Source organism: Pipra filicauda, unplaced genomic scaffold, assembly GCF_003945595.2.
Source record: "Pipra filicauda isolate LSUMZ 115617 unplaced genomic scaffold, ASM394559v2 scaffold86_size2582843_pilon, whole genome shotgun sequence".
Lineage (NCBI taxonomy): Eukaryota > Metazoa > Chordata > Aves > Passeriformes > Pipridae > Pipra > Pipra filicauda.
The window spans coordinates 2,371,354-2,394,904 of record NW_024105053.1 but is presented as its reverse complement, the minus strand read 5'-3'; the positions used below and the strand labels follow the sequence as shown (position 1 = coordinate 2,394,904).

At 37.5% G+C, this 23,551-nt stretch overlaps 1 protein-coding gene across 4 annotated transcripts in view; it reads right to left on the bottom strand.

Annotated features, from left to right (window-relative positions):
• Nucleotides 1-23,551, bottom strand: part of NNT (nicotinamide nucleotide transhydrogenase) — a 38,792-nt gene that overhangs the window by 14,120 nt on the left and 1,121 nt on the right. For 2 of the 4 annotated variants that reach the window (XM_027745704.2, XM_027745705.2), the window contains exons 3-17: nt 16,765-16,994; nt 15,439-15,656; nt 13,975-14,062; nt 13,281-13,369; nt 12,010-12,197; nt 11,188-11,321; nt 9,425-9,616; nt 8,343-8,496; nt 7,292-7,453; nt 6,394-6,504; nt 5,507-5,652; nt 4,593-4,788; nt 3,765-3,998; nt 1,781-1,941; nt 681-860 (exon numbers count right to left, since the gene is read on the bottom strand). In XM_027745704.2, the coding sequence (XP_027601505.2) occupies nt 681-860; nt 1,781-1,941; nt 3,765-3,998; nt 4,593-4,788; nt 5,507-5,652; nt 6,394-6,504; nt 7,292-7,453; nt 8,343-8,496; nt 9,425-9,616; nt 11,188-11,321; nt 12,010-12,197; nt 13,281-13,369; nt 13,975-14,062; nt 15,439-15,656; nt 16,765-16,994 (2,483 nt within the window). Of the gene's footprint in view, nt 1-680; nt 861-1,780; nt 1,942-3,764; nt 3,999-4,592; nt 4,789-5,506; nt 5,653-6,393; nt 6,505-7,291; nt 7,454-8,342; nt 8,497-9,424; nt 9,617-11,187; nt 11,322-12,009; nt 12,198-13,280; nt 13,370-13,974; nt 14,063-15,438; nt 15,657-16,764; nt 16,995-19,183; nt 21,263-21,317; nt 23,549-23,551 lie in introns of those variants that run through there. The other 2 variants (XM_027745706.2, XM_039390777.1) reach the window with 2 other exon arrangements.

Sequence of the window (23,551 nt, the reverse complement as noted above, 5' to 3'; positions counted from 1 at the left end):
GAGAATCAGGAGTTTGGCATCTGTTGCACTGTGAACAGTTTTCTTTAAATCATTACCTCTACATCTTTGAAAACAAGACTTCTATATAAATGTTGCAGAGAAAAGGAGGTCATTACTAATAACGCAATACGATTTATACAGAGTTGAAGCTCAAGTTTGCTGATACAGACACTGGCAAAGCAGTGAACTCCTGCAAGCCTGCTGCCACCTCGTGGTACTTCAAAGTAGCTGCTATGAAGAAAGTAGCACACTTTCCTGCATGTCAAAAAACAAACTGTAAATTACTGTCTAATCAAACAGCTTTTTAAAGGAACACAGTACACACTACAAGGGATACCTAAGTATCTCCTGCTAAATCGTAAATTTAGCTTAAATTTAACAAAACTGCATAGGTATATGACTAGAAAAAAACAGCTGAGCACAAGTAATTATACTTGTTTGAGCCCAAATTCAAACCCTCAATGCCCAAGTTAATACAAAGGCTGTCCTCAGTTTTGAGTTATGCGTCTCTCTAAACCAAACAAAGACAACTGACATGTAGTCCAACAGTTTCAGTCAAGAATTTTCTAGTCTGTAAAGACCTAACAGTTTGAGATCTAATGGCTTATGTTCCTAGAAAACATGTTGAATAAAGTTTTTCATTATTCAGCAAACAACCAGAGTTTCTGTTGACTTCTTACCACACACATGATGTAAGAGAGGATGGCCCCAGAGGAGCCAATGAGTGCACCAACAATGGTCAGCAAGTTGTTGTTCAGTAGAAAGCCCTCAGCACACAAAGCCCATCCAGAATAACTGTTCAGGACAGTAATAACTACAGGCATGTCAGCACCTCCAATAGCTGCTGTTAAAGTGACACCCTGGAAAAGGAAAGAAAATACTTACATGTAAGCTATGACTAAAGAGAAAAGAGAAGACAGTCTTCTTGCAGCAATGAAAAATACAGAAGCATAGAACAGTTTGTGTTGGAAGGTACCTTAAAGATCACCCAGTTCCAACTCTCTTGCCTTGGGAAGAGAGGTCATCCACTAGATCATGTTGCTCAAGGCATCCACCCTAGCCTTGGACACTTCCAGGAATAGGGACATCCACAAACTTTCTAGGCAAGTATCAAGTTACTTAATAACCTATTAAAGTATTCTCAGTGTAGGTATAGTTATTCAAGCTGTGACCTGAGGATTGGATTTACCAATTCCGCCTTTTGAGAGAGTACAGAAAGGTAGCCCACCGTCCTCATCCTCTGCTTAGTCACATATTTTTACTTGCAAAAATATCTTACCAGCTCTCTGGAATTGTTCATACTGTTAAAGGATTCATACTGAGCAGTCTTTGCAAGAATTGGTTTACAGAATGGTAATATTTAGGGTAAATTTTGCAACACTGGTGTGCACCGGTGTGAGCTAATGGAAGAAGTTACACATGGGGATAATCTTAATAAGTTATCATGACAAACTGTAGATCCAGAGCTCTTTAAAGTATTTTAAGCATTAATTTCCCAAAAAGTCTTCTAAAACATCATTTTGTCATATAGAACACTTCATTAATCAATAGCTGCAAAAAGTAATTATATACATATATGCCTGTTCTCTTGAACAGTTCTGGTTTACTGCTAGATTTGGGGAAGTCAGTTGCTACCTGCTGCTGCAAGTTACCACGCAGGCAGGCATTATGCCAACTGTGACTCAGAAGGGTAAAGAAGAATCCTTAAGAGGAAACTTGCAAAGCTGGAGAACAAACTGCTTGTTTAATTTGTCTTACCTTCTATAATTTCTCAACTTACCATGATGGCTGAGAGTGCTGACACAGAACCTAGGCAAGTAATTCCTGTAGTGTAACTGGGATCCATCATGTACGGAACCATTCCGCCAATGCTGGCAGCCAGCAATCCCGCATTTAATGCATGTCGACCAGGCAAGAGCAGAGGGGCAGAATTCAGGATACCTGCAATAAAACGCATATTCAGAGACTGACAGATGCATTCAGGAGAGCCTGCTTCTTGTCCTCAGAGAAGGCTGAGTAACTCAGCAAAAGAAAAATTAAAAAGAGAAAAAGGGAGGGGTGGAAGATAAAACAAGTTAGTTGAGGCTGATGACATCACCTTGTGATGACTCAGAACTGCAAAACATTCAACTCACTCTAGATTCTCAAATACTCCTGTTTAAACTCAGTTTACTTCCTAATTTCACTAAAGTGCTCCAGAACAGTCACAAAAATCTCTTCTTCTCTTGAAAAGTCTTTTAATTTTTCCTTCAAAAATGTTTCTTCAAAAATCCCAAGTCTTGGCATGTTGTGTAAGATACATTGTAGTAGCAAGCTTTTAACTGGAACTTCTACACAGATATAATCTGTCTCTCAAAAGAGAGACAGACCTCTCAAGGACAGACAGATACACAGACCTCTCAAGCTTCCCACACTGGCAGAGACTTAAGGAGAAAAAGGGGTCCACTATTTGTGTGAGTCAGTTTAAAAAGACAATCACATATTTACTCTCATACTAGGCTTTTTTTTTTTTTCCAAACAGCATGGCAAAGAGTAGAAGTAATGCAAGTTTCTCAGTAATTACTTACATCAGAAGTGACAGAGTATCTCATTTAAATTTAGCTGAATTCAGAGGAAGAAGGAACTGATGGTCTCAGGACTGGGAGTCAAACCTACTACCTCTTCCACAGTATAGAATCGGTAGTTCAATAGTACAGACAAGCTTAGTATTTCATATCATGATGATATGAAAATGCGAGGGGGGGAAAAATAAACAGGAGAGTAGGCTGAAGCAGGCAGTGAAGTTCACCAGGGACATGCGCACAAATCACAAGGGGGGTATGATGAAGGGAGAAAAAAATGTAACTGAGAAGAAACAAATAACTACTTAGCAGAGATACATCAGAAATACAAACTACTGACAAATACTTCAAAAGATTATTAGAGACAACAGCTTTCCATCCATGTCGTGCTTCCTCCTTCAATGGCTGGTCTCATAAACACTGAAGATAGCGAACAGACGTTTCCCAAAGGAACTATTGCAAAGCTAACAACAAAACAAGTAATAGGAAGCTCTTAGCCTGAAATTCTTAGTAAAGGTATTACCTGAGTCTCTCAAAAGCTGTATGCTTACAAAACCAAAAATAAATGCAATAAGGAACGTTCGCGTGCATAAGAATCAGGAATTAGCAAGTATTTAACTTAGAAAGCGTATTTACTAAAACAGTAAGAGGTATGGAGCATGGATTTGCACAGTAGATAAACAGACAGTGAACTGAATGGTTTAAAGTGAGGTAGCCTCAACCAATACTGCAAGCTGCCCACCTGAACGAAGCCTGCAGTGCTAAGAACAAAATCCCATAAATATTAGCAGTGCTCACTGAATCCAGTAACACCAGGGTTTGAATTAACATGTCTGTTCAGGAATACAAAGCTGTGATCATAAAAGTTCAATACAATCAATGTGAGGAAAAGCATCAGGCAGTGTCTGAGCAATATTAAAGCAACACTTATTTCTAGAAAAGATGAACTGAGGGAAGTTTATATGACTTAGTAATGAACAGTAGTAATAATCACTGAGGACAGCCTTTCGTAGCTAAAGTTGTACACAAATTAACTATAATTAAAAACAAAAAGGTATGCTCATTAGAATTAAACATATAAACTTTTACCTGATGCAAAATGTTGGCATTCTTTGTAATTACACAGCAATCTGAACTCAGAGCTAAATTCGGGGGGGGGGGGGAACCTTTAACAAATACCTAATTCTGAATAGAAGGTCTCACCTTGCAGTTTTCCATAAGCAACAAGAGAGCCACTGAAAGTCACCCCACCAATGTATGTGCCAAGATAGGCCACAATCCTAGTGAGGTTTGCAGCGGGATCAGTAGCAAAGTGAGGATACTCAATCATGTATTCTGCTACACAGGTGAGCACAGCAGCCAAACCAACCAAACTGTGGAAAGCAGCCACCAGCTGAGGCAGATCTGTAATCTGGATGCGTTTAGCTATTGTCAGACCTATGGAGAGTTGAAAACGGAAGGGAAAACACAAAACACAATCAATCTGGTTCAGCTAGAAATTAACGGAGCATGGTTCAATGTGCAACGAATACACACACACACAACACTGTTCCAACTAGAAATCGCTATGGCACTGAACTGAAGGCTGCACATGTGTACATGGGGGTATCATGAAAAACAGAAGATTAAAACATATCGTGTTCTTAGAAGCATCACTAAATATTGAGAAATTTAATGCTTTTTGTGAAAAAAGCACAGTGTGAAAAGGGAATTTGAAGTATTCGGTCAGAAACTGAACACAAGTATGAAGTTGGGCAACCTCATTCACCTTTGGACACCCAGCTTCCCTAATAGAGATGATGTGCTCCTGATTTTCCACCAGTCTCCCCATTCTTTACCACAGTCTGAAGCATTAATAAAAGCCCTCGAAGTCATTTTTTTCTGTTCACACATTTGCAAAATAATACTGCACAAGCCACAAATGTAAGTTAGTCAATTCACCTGCAAGCTATACAGTATTTTATGTATATATAGCTTGCACAAATGCATGCACAGAACACAGCTTGCTAGTTCATAATATCATACACATACCTATGGTACCACCAAGTGCCATTGCACCTGACATCTGCGCCAACAATTCAGGTGAGGGATTAAGGCCTCCAAGAGTTGCTGCTAAACCTCCTGAAACACCAATCATACCCAAAGCATTTCCAAGACGAGCTGTTCCTTGAGTAGACAGACCAGCCAGGGCACCAACACAGCACAGTCCTGAGCCCAGATACATCACCTTTAAAATAAGTAAACCATCAACATAAAGCAGTGACAAATTGCATCACTATTAAAAATATTTCTGATTATTAAATAAAAGCGCTGATTTTTCCAGAATGTGTTTAAGTCACAGTTCTCAAATGAAGTCAAAACTCCTGACTGTGAGAAACTGTTGTACAGGTTGTGATTTTGGCCAATTAAAATGTGATATTGATAAAACTTTTCCCACAGTTTACGACCTTTGTTTATCTGCAGCATGAATAGGAATCAAACCAATTTTCCTCATCAGTTCAGAAGCAAGTTTTTCCCTAGTACAAATCCAAAGCTAAATATCCTGTTCATCATAGGAATAGTTTCAGAATTTGCTTATGGCACATTTGAACTAATAGTTCAGATAGTTCTGAACTATCAGCAATAGTATAGCTAGCAGAACTAGGGCAGTGATCATTCCCCTGTACACGGTACCGGTACACAGCTCGAATTTAGGAAAACAGCCCAATAAATTAAAGTACCTGTTGCTTTACACAAAAACAAACAGCAACAACCAAGCTTTTAAAATTTGAAGATTCATCATCTGGAGTATGATTGCAAACTTAAAGTTAATAAGCTTCAGATTGGCCTTGTGGGAATATGCAGTTGACGAAAAGACCTTGATTATTTATTTACTCCTCGACAGCGTGGGCATGACAAAACATCACAATGAACAGTGGGCTAGGAACCATAAAGTCACCTTTTACCTGTTCAATACTATAGCCACCACTGAGAGCTGCTGCATAGCCTCCTACAAATACACCACCAGGAAGCAGGTACAAGTAGTTGTATTCAGGAGGATCTGTGGGACGTTTGAACATATCCAGCATTCTCTGTGTGACTAAAAACCCACCTGGCCAAAGTAAAGGAACAATCTTAAGAAAAATAAAATCTGAAACTAAGCATATGCCAAAATGTAAGAAATACGTAGTAAAACCATATGAATACACATTTTAGCAATTGACACCAATAGAGCCTCTGAAAAGCTGGCAACTTAGAAAACCACCAGGAAACAAAGGTGTGATCAGGGTTCGATCCTGTCGTCTCTTAGCCTGTGGAAGAAATTCAGAAGAAAAGGAGGACTTGCTCTGGCTCTATACTCTACACTGACTATAGGATACAGCTGAGTTTATAGCTTTGTCCTTTTCTCTATCTAGTCTAGCAAAAGCAGTATTCATAAGTCACATTGCTCATTTTCCTATCTTTTTTATTATTGAAGCTGGGACTTCTGAAGCTCAAACAAGCAGAATTTTGTTCTATGCCACTTACACGTATTTCAAGTAGGAAAATGATTTGTAAGCATAAATCCACTACAATCTTGGGATATACAGGAAAATATAATATGTAATACAATCATCACCCAAATTTTACCATAAAAGAAAAATGCACATTTAAATATTTCCCTAAAAAAAGGTTACTCTACAGAGTATGTTAGCCAGATACAATAACTAATATGAAAATTGGAGGGGTGGTGTCTTTATATTGATGAAAGCTCTCAGATCCTATTCCCAGATTTTTATTTCTGGAATCTATACAATTAAAGAGCTAAAAAAAATTATAAAATTACTCTCAAGAGAAAACCTAACATTCATACCTGCAATATTGACTGAAGAGATAAAGGCTGAAAGCACTGCTAAACCTTGAGGAGTGTTTTCAGGGAGATAGTGTCCTCCCATCAATACCAGCCCACCAACTGCAGTTAGACCTATTTAAAAGAGAAGAAGTGTTACTGAACCTTAAAAGGCTCTATACATCTTCAACAGTCAAATGAACATCAGCCAACTCAAATTTTGACCCCTACTCTACACACTACTCTTTGAAGAAAGACTACCATGGTTTTTTTCAGCAGTATAAACATGTTCCAAAAGAAAAAAAAAATAGTGTATGAATGTAGTTTTAAAGAGCAGCACCTCAAGCAGAGTTAGCCTGTAAGTACTTTTTCAATAAAAGAAATTTTGCTTTTAACAACCAAGGTAAATCAGACTTGTGACCTGCCACATCTACTCACACACAGATATATAAAATCCCACCTATTTATAGAGTTATGAGTCTTATGGGTAATTCAGGAATTTTTTCTTTTTCCCCTCTCTCAAAACACATAGTTAGAGGTGAAGAATAAAAGAATGCAAAAAATATGAGAGACAAGTTATTTTCAGGGCAATGTTCTGGAGAGATGGGAGGAATGATGTGTTCTATGAAAGCAGACTGCAGCACTCAAGTAAAACAAAATTTTAACGCAAACAGGTCAAGAGTAAAAAATTACTTATGAAAATTAAATTATGCAGCACATTTGCCCTTCCTTTGAAAAATCATACTCTCAGAAAGACCATGTTTCAGGTGTCCTTGCTATTTATGAAAGTAAACTCAATTAAGTACTACAAGGCTCTTTGGCATTCTAAAAGGCGTATCAGCAGACTTTTGTCTAAAGTTCAAGTAAAAGAAGCTGTGCCTACATCAAATAGGAAATAAACAGCTGTGTCACAGCTACTCACCTGAGATAGCATTAGTCACCGACATGAGTGGAGAGTGCAGAGCAGGAGTCACACCCCACACTGTGTGGTAACCCACTATTCCAGCTAGGCCAAATGTTGTCACCATCTGAGTGAAAGCAGCATTAGGTGCTACAATGCCCAGTCCTAACATACTGGCTAAACCTAGGAGAAAAGCACAGAAAAACTCTGTAACTTTTCAGTGATTTCTTACATTTAAATTGTATACAACAGGAGTCCAATAGTGACATAAAAACAAAATAGAGTTCTGTGCATGGATTTGCTTCAAGATCAGGTGGATCACCTTCTTGAAATACAAAGTGCTTTCGGTGCTACTGTTTCTTTTATGATAGAAAATAAAGCCAGATTTCACATATATTTGTTATGCATACACACAACATAGCAAAGATACATTTCTACACAAACACTGAATCCTGTCCCCTCCTGTTGTATAGAAAAAATGTAGAAGAGTCACAATCATGCTGAGATATTACTTGGAACACATCAAAGCATATGTATGAAAAACAGAGATTAAAATTAAGAATACTCAATTCGTTAATTACCTCATATAGACATTCTGATGCACTGAGAGTACGACATTACACAGAGACAATATTTTTTTGTCAAGATGAAGGTCCTATTCCTAGTATTTCAGCAGACTGTGAGCATTTAAGTCTCACCCAATACAGTAAAATTTGAAGAAACAAATGGCATTGAACGGATTCTGCTGAAAAGTATGGGCACAGTCTCTGTCAGGAGTCCTTCAGAACTTGAAGTATTTTACGGATATCGAAATAGAGCCAAACATAAATGCACATCACATGAGTCAGCACTTCTTGAAATGTTAATATTTTTGGTTAAATTTCTAAAGTTTTGGTTTCCCTCTTAAAAGCAATTAGCACACTGCATTGATTTTGCACTAGGATACACCAGACAATCAAGTGCACTCCAAAATAGTTATTAAATTGAATGTGTTAGATTATGAGTCACTTTAGAAGTACTAGACAAAAGAGGAGTACTCTACACTGATTCCCCAACTCTGGAAGTTGCCTACCTGCTGTGTATACAGATGCACTAGTCATAGTCTTTCTAAAAGGTGTAACAGTAGCTGCTTTTTCCGCTTCCAGCTCTGCTACAGTCTTCTGCTTCACAGGTGCTCCTTGAGGAATATTATTTGGTAGAGGTGCTGGGAAAATGACCCTGCCATCCTGACAAGAAATATTTACAGTTATGCCTAACATGGCAGACAGTTTGTAGTTAGAGAAACCTTTTCTTCTTAATACTGCAAAGTTCAAGTTAAGTTCTAACATCCTACAGCCATACCACAGGAATATCTTCCTGCATCAGTACAAGTCTGCAAAATCTGCCACAGGTCTAAATGGAATCAGAGCCTACCCAGACCAAGCATAATGTCTCATATTTTTTGCTGTTCTCCAGGTATCCAGAGAGGGAACTGTGGAGCTGTCAGTCCCAAGCTGTACACAACAGTGGTCTGGGAGAGCTTAAGTCAATGTAAGTCTCCTCCAGAGTAGCTATCATAAAGTATTAGCAACATTATGCAACAAAACTCAACTGAAATTAATACCTCTTACCTAAACTGCAAATTATTATTTCCTAATAGTTATAGAAGGATAGCCCTTACTGGTTGATTCCCTGAGTTTGTATTTTATTATTTCCTAATAAAGCTTAAAGTATCCTGCATATTCTAGTTTCACCAATTTTTTCTGAAGCTACTCTTACTATAAAAGAAAAATGTATTTTAAAAAATTAAATAAAAAATACAGGAAGAATGTTTTTCTGGTCCTGTAGTAAAGTCTCAAATATGTTTTAAATAATAATGTTTTTATCACACGAATACGACAGGCAAACTTTATCTTTTTGCTATTTTTCAACAGTAGACGCATTAGGTATTTGTTTAACCTTGACAAGAAGACAAAGCAAAGAGGTTTCCCACAACAAAAAGGGACAGAGGAATGCTCAGCTGAATAAACACACAATTATCCACACTCACACTCTCATCAAGCCACCTCTGAAGTCTGTTGACAAGCAGTATCTTCAAATGCATTTCGAAGAGACAGCAGTGATAAAGGTTAAAGATTTACTTACAAATTAAGAAGAGAATATTCACCGACTTACCTTCACTACTACAGTTCCTCTAATAACATGATCCAGAGTCCCATAATCAAATTCATCTTTTGGATCAAAGTAGAAGTTCTCTTTGTCAGGACTAATAGCCTTTAGAAGTTTGATAATATTATTGGAATACAGGGTACTGGCCTGAGTAGCCATTCTGCTAGGCAGATCTGTGTACCCAATGTGTGTAACACCCTGGAAAAAAAAAATCCAAGTAAAATAATGACGATTCGTACAATCTCTGAAAGAGCATCATCTTTTCCAGTATATCCTTCTGGAAATGCATATCCTAACTTTTGCACTTATTTCTGTTCATCCCACTAAAACTGCTACCTGCAGTTCTGACATTATTAAGACAGGGGAGGATTACTCACAACAGTTACAGAATCCATCATGATCAAACCCAACACCTTAAATGCTATTAGCAACAAGCTCTTCCTACACAAAGAGGAAGGCATATTGGTGCAAGACCTTGTCTTCTCCAAATCCTCAGAACTTAACTTCTTTACATACACACTAACGTGTGTATGTAAAAATGGAACATAATAGATCCTCACTGTTTAAAGAACAAATGAGAGTACACCTGGCTATGAGACTTTTGGGAGGAAGCGGAAACTGAGGCTGGTTGAACACTCGTAAGTGTTCAAGCAGGCTTGTGTTAGAACACTGCTCCCACAACTTACAGTTAAGATCCATGCAAGCTTCCAGAACTCTGCCTTCTTAATGCAATGCTCTGGCACAATCCTAATACTTCTGCATTGTTGCAGAAGTATTTTCCATAGCACAGTGCCAGTACACTAAATCCAGGGGTAATACTTCTCTAAAAGTACCCCATATAAACTCTTCATGGAAGTACGTGCTTACTTGTCTTCTATGTTCTCTAGTTTCAGGTTTTAACCAATGACATCAAAAGCCCTAGAAAGCCACAAAGCCAAATGTAACACGAGTCTTTAATATATACACAAAGAGCCCTGCTTTTGCTAACGACGACCATGGCAGCAACATCCTACAGGCTTCACAAATAACAGTATTATGTCCTTGCAATACCAAGCAACAACCCTGATAATCTGCTACCGGATTTTTATGATTGCTAGTAGATTTCTCATAAGTACCAAAAATAAAACCCAAAAAGTAGAAAAACAAGTCCTCAACCAAACCAGTAAACACCAAAGCAAGACCAAAGTAGTTCAGTGCAGAGCCAAACTGCTTCCTTTAATGAACCAATTTATAGGACACCTAGTTTGGGTTACAAGTGCTTTGGATACTCTACAGAAGACACACATTCTTGAAGCTAAAGACATACAAAGCCAGTACCCTCCTGAAGCTGAAATTGTACTGAGCTAAGCCAGAGACTTCGTACTGAAGTAAACATTGACACAGTCTGATCCTGCTCAGCTTACCTATGGCAGGGACTGTCAACCCCCAGTCGTGGGAGGTGATAAGCAAGTCAAAGAACCTATTTCTACTACTATCTCTTTTAGGTCAAACCACACCTTCAGCTCAGCAGAGACAAACCACTGGACTCGGAAGTCTAAGTAGCAAGAATTCCATAACATCCATTAACAAGCAAATTAACAACAACACAAAGGTATTTGTTTCTTTAAAAGTATTCAAATTCATACACATGTTACAGTGACCAAATGCAAATGTAAAGGATTCCTTCAGCCCAAACCAGCAAAATCAGCTACTCATTTTCAGGATCCAGTTTACAAAACACAATGTGAGTTCAGGCCAACTGAGAATGAACTGCAGATTAAAATGCTTACCTTATGAACATACATTTCTCCAGGCTTTGTAGTCTCAATATTTCCCCCTGCTTCTGCAGCTAAATCCACAACAACGGAACCCTCCTTCATTGATTCAATCATGTCTTTCTTAAACAAGATAGGAGCTTTTTTACCTGACAAGATAAAACATAGCAAGTTAAAAACAAAATACAGCTTTGTATCTGTTGAGCTCAGATTACTTCTCACTTCTACCTATATTACTTTTGTAAGCAAAATTTTCAAGTAATCGGTAGCCAGGATAAAATATCACAGAACGTTTGTTAAGACAGAGAGAAGAGATGCTAGAACATCCTGCTCCAAAGCATATAAAAAAGATGCTAGCAAGTCCAATTTTGTCAGCAAACTGATAACATCCAATCTTACAATTCAAGTCATAACCAAAAAAAAGCCTCATCATAAGTTATTGAAATATAGATATTGCGCAACACAAAACACTGAAATATAAGCTCTACCTTACTACATTTCAATTGCAAAGACAGTACCATTTCAATCAGACTTGTTTTAGTGCACAAGCTGTAGAGCAGAAGTAGCAGTGATGCAGTAGGTATGCATCTACTATTACTATCTACTCCTTGTTTAACAAGAAAAACATGATGGTATTGAGCCAAAGACTGATACTTTATGAAAACAGAAGTTTTTAAAGGAGGCACACACTTTAAAACCGGGCATTTATCACAGAATGGTGGAAGTTAATGCTCACATAGACAAAATTCACTAACCCTGCAGGTGCAGCTCCAAAATATGCCAACTTACTTACTCACTTAGATAAATAAAAATTAGCATTTTACACACAAAACATACCTGGAATCAGTGCTGTAGTGATGATAATATCAACATCTTGGCACTGTTTGGCAAAGAGTTTCATTTCAGCTTCAATAAATTCTTTGGACATCTCTTTAGCATAACCACCTTGTCCCTCTCCAGATTCCTTTAAGTCTACTTCCAAAGGCTCAGCACCAAGAGACTTGAACTGTTCCAAAGCTGCAGCTCTAGAAAAAGAAAAGTGTAAAAGAGGAAGCCACCACTTTAAAAATACACCATGACTTTACCAGTGTTTTCAGTAGCAGTCTTCAGACAAGAGATACAAAACTTATTTCAGGATTGAGGAGAATATAACTAAAGTCCTCAACTTTCTGTATTTAGTGAAAAGAATAACTGCATCACAAAATTTAGGTTCCAGACAGACTTAGATAAGGAATGAAGGCAGCCTACAGTTTCCTGTATAGTCAGCAGAGTTGCTCCAAGAAAAGCCTCAAAAGGGAAGATTTAACTGATGCCTAGCTCTGCACACACATTTCTTATGCCATGACTAGGTAAATCCACAGCCCAAACTTAAGTGTCTAAGATGGGTGACAAATACACAACCTGTGGTGCTGTCTTTAAACTGTGAAATGGGAAGTAAGTCTAGTAAGTCTTATTTTCACAGGGAAAATTGCTGGGGTGGGGATGTTTGGAGTTGGGTTTTTTAATAGTTATTCTGTAATTTATTTTGAATCACATGACATCACAGTAAATATTGAGAATAAATATCAGTGTTATGTGAATATTCACAACGCGCAGAGAACTCGGCAGAAAGGTTCTTGCATCTCAAGACAAAAGTATACAGGGTGCTCAAGTAGGGAATTTAAAAGATCTGAAAAGATTCAGACTGATTTTGACCACGCTTTTATGAAAAATAACCTCTTTCCAGTTTCTTTTAAGACGTATCCAGATTTTCTAAGAAACCAGAGTGTTTTTCTCATACTGCACATTATAAATCTTGAGACATATTAATTTTCATTCTTTCATATTAGATATAGCTAAGTAGCACTAGATGCCACTTCTACATAAGGCATATAAGTACATAATTTTAATGCGAATACTGTATTAAGCATGTAAAAATTTGATACAAGAAGGCCGTTTAATAGAAAAGAACTAATCAAGTTTGCAGTCTCTGCAGTTATAAGAAGAAAAGTATTTTTGCTCTCTAATTTTCCCAGTCTATTGCTCTAAGAAATGGCAGTACAATTTCACTGCAATACAAACAACTTTAAAGTAATTTCGGATTGTTATTACTGTTTTCTTACGCCTACCTAGTATCAAATCCACGAACCACCGCACCCATCGATTTCGCTGCTCCTGCAGAAGCCAGGCCAGCAACTCCTCCTCCAATGATCAAAACCTAGAATGACAAATCTCATTAAGCAGCCATTTAAACAAGATACCTCAGGACACAGAAAACAAAATTACTTTGGCAAAACTGCCCCATAAACTAACAGTTTAAAAGCTGTAACTCCTAATTTCACATATCTAAGAGCCAACTCATCTGTGGCTAATAGTCTGTGTAAGTAAGTAGCAGTTTTCTCCTTGATTTATCTTCCTTTTTTGTTTCCCTCTCTAATTCTACTTGCATTTCTCTTCAACCCAGTCCACCTGTAATTCCAATTAAGTAAACCTTTCCACTGCACCCTTCAATGCCCCAGAAATCCCAATATCTCTGACTTCTCTTAACTGTTTTCTTTCCCCATTTTGAAAAAAAAAATAAGTCCACCTACATATGGCTGGTCTGATGTTTAAAACTAAACTTAAGTAAAACTCAAACTGTTCTATTATTCCCAAAACAAGGTAACTACAGATGTGAATAAAAAATGGTGTGAGAATAACTACAGAAGTTTCTAAAGTCTCTAGAACTAACCCCAAGGCAGAAAAACAAATAACACAGTTTCAGCAATGGTTACCTAAGCTCAGGAACTCATATTCCTTTGCCATGTGTTTAATTGTACATACCTTTGCTGGAGGAACTTTACCAGCAGCTGTGATTTGACCTGTGAAAAATCGACCAAAGTGATTTGCTGCCAGTACCACAGCCTTGTAACTGTCAATTAAGGATGAACATATATTAGTATTCTCCCAAGGTTCAGTAAAATTCCATTCATTACATCAATCAAAAGGATGAACATTTGACCATAGCATGTGTAGAATATCTTAATATTTTACTACTGAGCACAAGTTTAATAGTCTTTCTTCATATTTCTTGCCTTTTTTTTTTTTTTCAATCACTGAATGCATTTTCAGACATAATTTTTGGACTGCAGTATACTGGATGTCCGCAACTATTCACTCTTTCAAATAAAATTTTACCCTAAAAACGCATGCCTAACTTGCCAAAAGTTAACTCTCTTTGGCAACTTTGAAACTACCTTCAAAGGCTGTAACCTGAGGCCTGTTAGAGAAGGAAACAACGAATAAGTAATTGCAAAACCCTGAGTAATTCTGCAGTAAACTCACTTAGAGCAAGCACACATTCAAAAAAGATATTCTAACCCTAATTTTGCAAAGCCATATGACTTAGGACAAATAGCGTAACCATGTTACTTCATTTGCCCCATCCAAGAATGGGTGGTTGGACACCAAGTTAACACCAGAGCAGCTATCTGAAATATGTAATTTTGTCTTTTCTTAACAACAGTGCACGTTTTCTTGCACTTTTACTAACAGTGTTGTGGTTCAACAGTCCCATTCCACTTTTTTTCCTGTCTCTAGAACAGGCATATGGAGGTCTGTATGCCAAAAAATTAGTTCACCTTTGGAATACAGCTTGCAGATTTTATACCTTTAAACACATTATTAATGTCTATATTTTAATAAAATTACACCAAATGAAAACTGAAAGAAGTCATTAAACATGTATGTGGATGTATACTGCTGGTGTGCACATAATCTGGAAGCCTTCTCAAAGGCTTATTATGCCTCACAGACATCATCAAAGCTAAAAAAAAAGAAAGCCAGCTTGACAACAACATTTTAAATCACTGCAATACCTAAATGTTAGTTGCAAAGCATGAGGATATGGGACAGTATTTGATCTTTTGTTTGTATCTGCCATGGCAACTGCACTCATACTGAGTGTTGTTTGGGTTAGTTAGCTCCTCTCAACATCAGATCCTTCCAACAGACAACCTGTGTTCAAGGTGACTTAATGATATCTTAACTGCTCTGACCCAGTTCAGACCAAAGTCAGGGAATTAGAATTGCCTCCAGTTTGTTTAATTTTTTTAAAACCTTTGTTCTCATCTGCTGTAAAGCTGGCCATAAGAAACTTCTGTAGTTTGGCACCTCCAACAGCACCATCCTCCTTGAAACTACTGCATGAAAACAGAGATGTAGAATTGTTTTAGATATACCTAATATCAAAGCATATGATTTTTAATCCACCTATACTTAGTGAAGCTGAAAAAAAATAAATCATACCCAGCAATGTTGGCCATGGAGCTAAGTGCATCATATCCCTGAGCAATGGTGACCCGTGGAACCTGATCCATAGCCAAGACAGTAGCTTTTTTTTCTGCTAGTTTTTTCAGGAGGTCTGGATTTTGTGCCGGGTAGACAAAACTAATCAGGGTCGCCGCCATCTTAAAAAGATCTGCCTCATGTACACCTAAAGCCGAGTTGTATATAGGAGCCCTCACCTGAAGAAGGACAGAAGTTTCTAAGTCAATCACAGGAAAGAAATCAGAACACACTCCACTTCCTTTCTCCCAGCTTGCAGTCTGGCCATTCCCATTCACAAAGTACAGAAGGAAGCACGTATATCAAAGGCTGTTTATACAACTGAACTGAGTAACTGCCCTTCTTAATTGCAGTGCACATACTGGAATTAGTTCTGGGTGGATTGGTGACAGGGCAGTAGTTGTCAGCACACACCTTCAGAAAGATCTGATGGCTTTTAACCAGCAGCCACCTCCTTTTCTAACAGACAGCTACCCTCAAAACTACCATTTTTAAGCAAAATGGTTACTCAACACGTATGCCAATTAAGTTCTACAGGCTAAGAATCACTAATTAGGTGGCAAGGCATGACCACATACAGGGAATTTCAAGCCAGATATCCAGATAGTAATCTCCACCTATGTTCACTTAAGTTTCTCACTTTTCTTCAAAGAGAAACCTCCTTAAAAGGGTTGTTCACAAAGCAGCTCATAGAAATTCTGCCTTCAATCCTGATGTGTTAGAGCAACTACAGGAAGCCTCAACATTAAATTTAAGGTGTTTTTGGTTTTTTCCTTCAGGACTCTGCACAACCTAAAACCTCTCAAGTAACTTCACTTTTAGTAGTTTTCCCAAATTAGCTGTAACTCATCTAGTGACAAATACTTTTGATACACACTGAGCTGTGGAACTGAAAAAGTTAGAAACTTGTATCTTCAAAATTCCAAACAACTATCTAAAGAGTAACTTATGTGTTACTAAATTTGGAGAAAAGGTTTCTTAGAGCAGGGATTTCACCTGATTAGAGTCCACTCTAGAATACCTCGCTCTAGAAAACACAAGTAAAAAGTAGCTAGAAATCTGCTAAGAAATTATCCCCAATTTCTTCAACACCATCATTTAATAGTTTTTTTAATGTAGATGCACACCTGAGGTATTTAAAAAAAAATACCAAAATTGAGTCAGGACTCAGAATAGAAAATACTAAAGGACCTTACTTACTGAACTTTTAGCAGACTATTACAAAAAAATGACCTATAAGTTTCTGTTAAAAGAATGTAATAGGAAATGCATTAATAAAGCAATTACTTTTACAATCAAATCCGAAGCCAGGACTTCCTTGGTTCCCAGGATCTTTGCTCCAACTTCTCTGTAATGGTCATCAGAAAATTTGGAGGCTTCTCCAGCACCAGATTCCACCACAACACTGAAGCCTTGTTTAACCAAGGCTTGAACTCCAGCTGGTGAAAGAGCCACTCTCTTCTCATTCTCAAATATCTCCTTGGGGACACCAACAGTCAACTGTTTATAAGGAATTCCTGTAAGAGTGGCAGATAAGACAGCATTAATTGTACTAGAATAACTAATCGATATTAAGGGCACTCTTCAATGTTGTACAGACACATGCAGACATGTCACAGCTAGCAATTCTCCCTCCTAAGGGAAGAGGAAGCAGAATGCTATTTTCTAGGAACGTAGTTCACATTTCCTTAAATTGCACCATCTTCCTAGAGATCCTTGTCCTCTCAGCAATCAGCAGGTCAGCACAATCAGCCACACAAGCAGCAACAAGTGTTTGATGCAGTTCATACCCATCAGACTTTACACAGTTCTGATTGTATAACTGGCATTCAGATTTACAAAATACCTGGTGTTCTGCTGATAAAACATTCTACCTTAGGCAAGGATTTAAATCCGTCTCTAGCCACTTCCACTTTATTGTGAAGAAATAAACAAATGAGTTTGAGCAGTGAAACTACATCTTAACTGAACATGTTCCTGTGTCTATCAAATTACAGTTGTCCCAAATCACTATTAACAAATGTAACATACATACCATAAAGTACATTCAAAGGCACAATTACATCAGTGAGTTACTCTAAAAGTTGCCACAGAAATGAAAAATGTGAATTCAGAAGTAGTTGAAGAATAATGGAATATCCATCTACTAGCTTCTTCAACAGTACTTCTCTCCAATATTATCTCCTTGTCTTGTTCAAAGCTCCACTAAGTAACACTGGGAAAACTGCTGAAGCCAAAATTTATCAGTTTTAGCTGACATTTTCAAATTACAAACACCTAACTTTGTTTATGTACAATTTCTGGGCTTCCAGTCTAATATCTGGGAATTAAATTTCTCTGATCCAAACAAGTGTTTAAATATATTATTTATCAATACACAGGCTCAAGCAGAATAACCATATATCAAACTACCACACTGCTTCAATTATACCAACAGCATGCAGCCCATCACAGGATCAATCCTATATCAGCTTTCACTGACATCTATCCAGAATTTAAACCTGGATTGTGACATGACTACGCAAGACATTTATACCACATATATATTAATGAAATATAACTTGAGCTGTCTAAGCAGTCACTCATATTAATGATGAAGCAACAACAACAACAAAACCCACCAAACAAAAAACCTCAAACCAAAAGGAGAGAAGGTGGATAAAAGGCTTGTTTTAAGTTACAAATGTGCTTTTAAATTGTCCATGTATGTATTGTGCTATGAAAATTTGTACCAGACAAGGAGTATTTTAGGAAGGCCTCCTTTCCACTTTCAGACAGAAACAAGCAAAAAATAAGAACTTTGAGGAACTAGGTTTACATTTAAAAATATTAAAATAATTAAAATAATTTTTCCATTACATAAAACTTGGGACTATAAAGTACTATAAAGTTGAAAATCTGAAAATATTTTAAGTAAAACTTTCAAGATAAGCTTATAATGTTCTGAAAATACAGTACAGAATTGCTAAGAACTGGTACTTGAGTACCTACCTATACTTCTCAGTCTACTAACTCATTAAAAAAAAAAATTGAACACATCCAACAAGAAGACAGAATGAAAAATCACCAGACAAAGAAGTGCATTATTTCTAATTGCTGTGCCAGGGGAGGTTTTGTTGAGCTAGAGGAGGTGCAGGTTGGAGATCAGGAAGAATTTCTTCACTGAAAGGTTGGTTAAGTGCCGGAATGGGCTCCCCAGATATGTGGTCGAGTCACCATCCCTGGAAGTGTTCAAGAAATGACTGGACATGGAACTCAGTGTTATGGTTTAGTTAACAAGGTGGTGTTTGTCCAAAGGTTGGGCTCGACCTTGGAGGTCTTTACCAACCTTAATGATTCTATGATTCTAGTTACCTTTTTTTTTTTTTTTAAATTTTACCTTTGTCCTTGAAATTTAACTAAAAAATTAGTAACAAATAGTTTGAAGAAAGAAGTGTTTTGATATTTTATATGTTGGAGAACATTTAAAATGTTTTAACTACAAGACAAAAACTAAATTCAGAAAAACATATGTTAACATAAAGTCACAACAGGAGCGAGAATGCACATCTAAAACAACAGACCCACAAAGCTAACAGTGCTTTGCAATTATTTGCTTCATCAGCAGACACTACATCTAAACATAATCGTGCAACTCAGGCCATACCCACCACAGCAGCACTAACCACTTGTCAGCTGTGGTAACTGCTGCTGTCACTCAAATTACCCTTTGTCATTTGAAGGCACCTTTCTCCTCATCTCTTCTAATTACTACACAATAAAGTCCTGCTTCTGATTTTCACTAAATCATCTCGGTGGAAATGAACTCTCTTGTCTTTCAGAAGCAGGAATGAAACCTAGAAGATTGAAATTTATTAGGATAACAAAGACCAATCGTAATTTCAGAAAGAAAGTAGCTGTAAGGTAGGATAAAAGGCAAAAAAGCTTTTCAAGAAGCAGTGAGAAAAATTAAGAACTAGAGTTCTATCTTCCCTTTCTCCTTTTGGAAGTTTTTGTAGCACCAAAATGCTGAGAGGGGGAACAGAAGTCTGAGGGGAGAAAGGGAAGGGGAAGAGGGGAGGAGGGGGGGAAGACAGGGGGAAGAGTCAGGGCTGGGGGGAAGGTGGAGGATGGGAGAGAAGGAATAAATTATAGCATACGGGGAATAGAAAGATGACTGCAAATTTAAACACAGACACGACTAAAGCTTTTATTTTCTCAAGCAAAAAAATTAATCTTTTTTAATGAAATGACAATAGATACTTCTGATTTCTTCTTCTTCACTTGTTTTTTTGAGGAGAAAAGTAAATGGCTAGGAGGCATAGGACAGGAATATGCACTTGCTAGACACCAAATGCGTTTCCTCATTTCTCACTTCTTTCTTTCGCATTGTTACATCTTGTATGCAACGAAAATAGGTACAACTTTTTCAGATAGAAAGGATTAGCACCTTATTCAGTAAGCAAAATGATCAGAAACCAATACTGAGAACTATTCCCTCCTCCAATGCTTTGGTAAGACCAAACATACAAGTCTCTCCCCTTCTTTTCTCCTCTGTGCCACTACCAAACTTAAAGCAACCAGTAAATACAGAAGAAAATGAACACATAAGCAAACAGATGTCAGTTTGCCAGCCTTTAGCTAGAGCAGGTATAGGACATTTTTCAAGTTAGATTACCCTGACCTTTCGCATCATTCACCACCAAAAAGGAGTAGATGTTTACAAGTGAAAAAGATCTATGTTAAAACTTCAGACAAGGTTTTGGGAGAAAAGGGTTAAAAAGCTGAAGCCTGGCAAGGAGGACTGTAAATCACTCGAGTGACCTTGCAGCTGGAAATAACTCTTGGTAAGGCCTGTGTGAACAGCAGGCTGGTGATGATTTACTGGTGCCTGTGCCTCCGCTTGTGTTTCTGCGCCACAAGTTTGTGGCTGTCCCGGCTGCCTGTCTGTGCCGACACATACAACAGGGTATGATGGACAACATGTTTGGAAGCAGCTATACAATGAACAGAGATTTGGTTTGTTGAGCTCAGCAATTTCATTAAAGTCACTAGTTTGAAAGGTTGAAATCTAGGATCATAAACTCAGGATCTTGATTTAAGTTTTTATTTTGAAGAAGTGCATCTGCTATCCTTGCCATGGGTTCAAAATTGCATGAGACTGTGAAGCTTTCAAGTTGCCTTTCTAATCCTTCATGTCAGACAAACTCTCTATGAACTGCTTTGAGTATGTTTTAGTGACTTACTGCTTTATGACATCAAGAACATTTTCCAAATACTGACTGATATACACATACTTGGAGCACCTCTTTGAGTCACATTAAGATTTTTAATAAATTGTTCATGGGAGTAGCAGATACACAGTACTTTTTTGATACAAAAAAATCAACACCAATACAATTATGCCACTATCAGAAGTAGAAACATTCACAGGTCTTAGAAAGGAATATACACTCCAACAAAACGCTTAGTATGGTTTATACATAGACTAGAATTTAGAAAAACTAGTAAGAAGTCACTATTTCTCATCCCCTTACCATAATCTTGACTGTGTACTGAGGACAAGTATGTCCTTACTTCAAGTAAACAAAACTATGAAAGTGATCTTCTCCATGTAACTGCCACCTACAAGAATCTTAAAGAAGATTCTAAGTAAAAACTATAGCGAAAAAATATAGTTTTTTAACCTCCTTAATGTGATTTTGGGAAGTAGCCTGCAGCAAAATAGTATCAACAAATACTAGAGACTAACTTAGAGGAAAGACAAAGGAGAAGTTTTGACTATATGCCACATGTTCTGGGATGGAAGAACCTGCCTATTTTTTACGTTACTCTAATAACCTTTAAACAAACCATCTCACCTGTTCTGAAGATGAGGACATATTCCGAAGAACACCAATATGATGTTGGCAAAAGGAGAAAAAAAATGATACAAAAGATTAAAAAAACACCTGGTCCCTCCTGTTACAGAAGCAAGGAATTACAAACTGCCTGTTTCTGAAACATCTGGTACTAGTGACTATTTGAGACAGGCTACAGGAATACTTGTTTAATCCTATATGAAAATTCCTGTTTCTAATAAACAAGTAGCAGCAAAATAAACAGCAGTAAGAAAGTTATCCATCCTCCAAGTTTACTTTTCAGATGACTCCAAATCTCTTCACCCCTCAAGCAGCTGTCACTCTTGTACATAACATAGCCTGGATGGAATGAATCCTAATCTGAGAGAAGGAAAGCAATAACTACAGGCTTAAGAAGAATTACTGTGACACTGGTCTTTTCAGAAAACTTAGTGTTACAGTGATTTTACCAAGTGTTACTACAATCACAGGTAATTTCTGAAAGAATAAAACATAGTTATTTTGTATGCTGTTACATTTTGATTCAAGAGCACTTAAAAAGTAAAAATAAGCAGTAGTACTGCTACTAACATGTCATTCAATTGCTGTTTCATCCTTGATTTGTCCTCTACTGAATAACAAATCATGTGTTGCCAAAATGAACTATAAGAACAGCTTAATTATCAACCAAAAGACTACCGAACCTGTAATTCTCCATATTAAACAACTGCATTTCATGAATACTACTAATCCTTGAATAAGGGCTTCCACACAACAGATATGAAGGGGCAACACCGAATGTTAAACACATGACACTAATCAGAATTCTCCATCCTTCTAGAAAAATTTTTCAAAAGTGATTCTTAAAAACAAGAAAATGCACACACAGAGTAGCACATCAATTTCAGAAAAACTGAAGAGATTCTTCAGTTTCATGATCAAATTTGTGGTCAAACTAAAAAGACTGATTCCAAACTCAAACAACAACAAGGGCACTTACCTGAGACATTCGAGAAAGAACTTTGAACCCAGTTTCCTAAGTGTCAGTTTAGACTCCCAACCAAGGGACAGTTTGCCACGTCAAAACTGACAAATGTTTCTCTCATTCATATATTTAATACAGAAAAAAAAAAAAAATTTGGAGCATCATAAATCTATCAGAGCAAATAAATTCAGGTTTCATTGTGCCACTATGGTAAAAGGCCACACATCACAGATTATCAGGAGCCCTCACTCCTGACATTTCTTCAGAAGTTCCAAAGTCTTCAGTCACCAAGTTGAAACGACCACAAAATGTACCACTTAATGTCAGTATTCCCAGAAGTTCTATGCAACACAGGCTTCTCAGTTATACATGCTAATTTTGTGTCCAGTGTTTTCACAGCCAGACACTTCTGCTCCCAAACAGCACTACTTTCCTAGTACTCTAAAGTGTCTAATGCAGTTACCTACTGTCTACATTTGGAAGAACCAAGCATCAAGTATGCAATTAGTTCAACTCTCCACATTAATCAGTTGCAGCCTCAGCCCCTAGATCTGCACTGAAGCAAGGTCTCTAAATTCCAAGGGAAGCATGACCCATGCAGGATGAATGGGCAAAAACAGCATTAAACCTGCATTATGTATTCTCCAGTCCTCCAACTGTAAGGGTATGCACAGTATAGAACAGAGGAAAAAAAGTCAGTTCTGATCTTCATACACCAGGCTCATATTAGAAACTGGAAACAAGGATGGCCCCTTTCACACTTCCTTTTTCACTGAAAATACCTGACCTGGTCCATCATCTGCTAAAATGGAAGTAGTGCAAATATACTAGCAAACCCTACACATGAAGATGCAGATCAGAAGTTTTTCAGAGTGGTACAACGTAAGAGTTTCCTGAACAAAGCTAACAGATTTTTTTGGATGGGATAATTTTATCTACATATAGTCCTGCTTGCAAGATGCTCTCTTTGTGAGGTCTGTATTTTTTCTCACGTGCACACAAAAAGCTGGTCTACCAAAACTCCTGGGGAACTCGAGGCTTTTAACTAAGAAAAGCATTTGTTTAAATACTTCTCTCAAGCAAGGGAAGTGTTAACAGGAGCTTGGACCCCCTAGCAATAAAAACTATTTGGATTCCAAGTACTTTCAATAAACACAAACACCTTCTGTGCAAGCCCTACAAAACCAGTCTAAAAATGTGCTGCAACTGATTCAAGTATGCTGCTGCCATGATTTCTATTTTAAGTGTTTTCTGTACTAATGCAGATCTG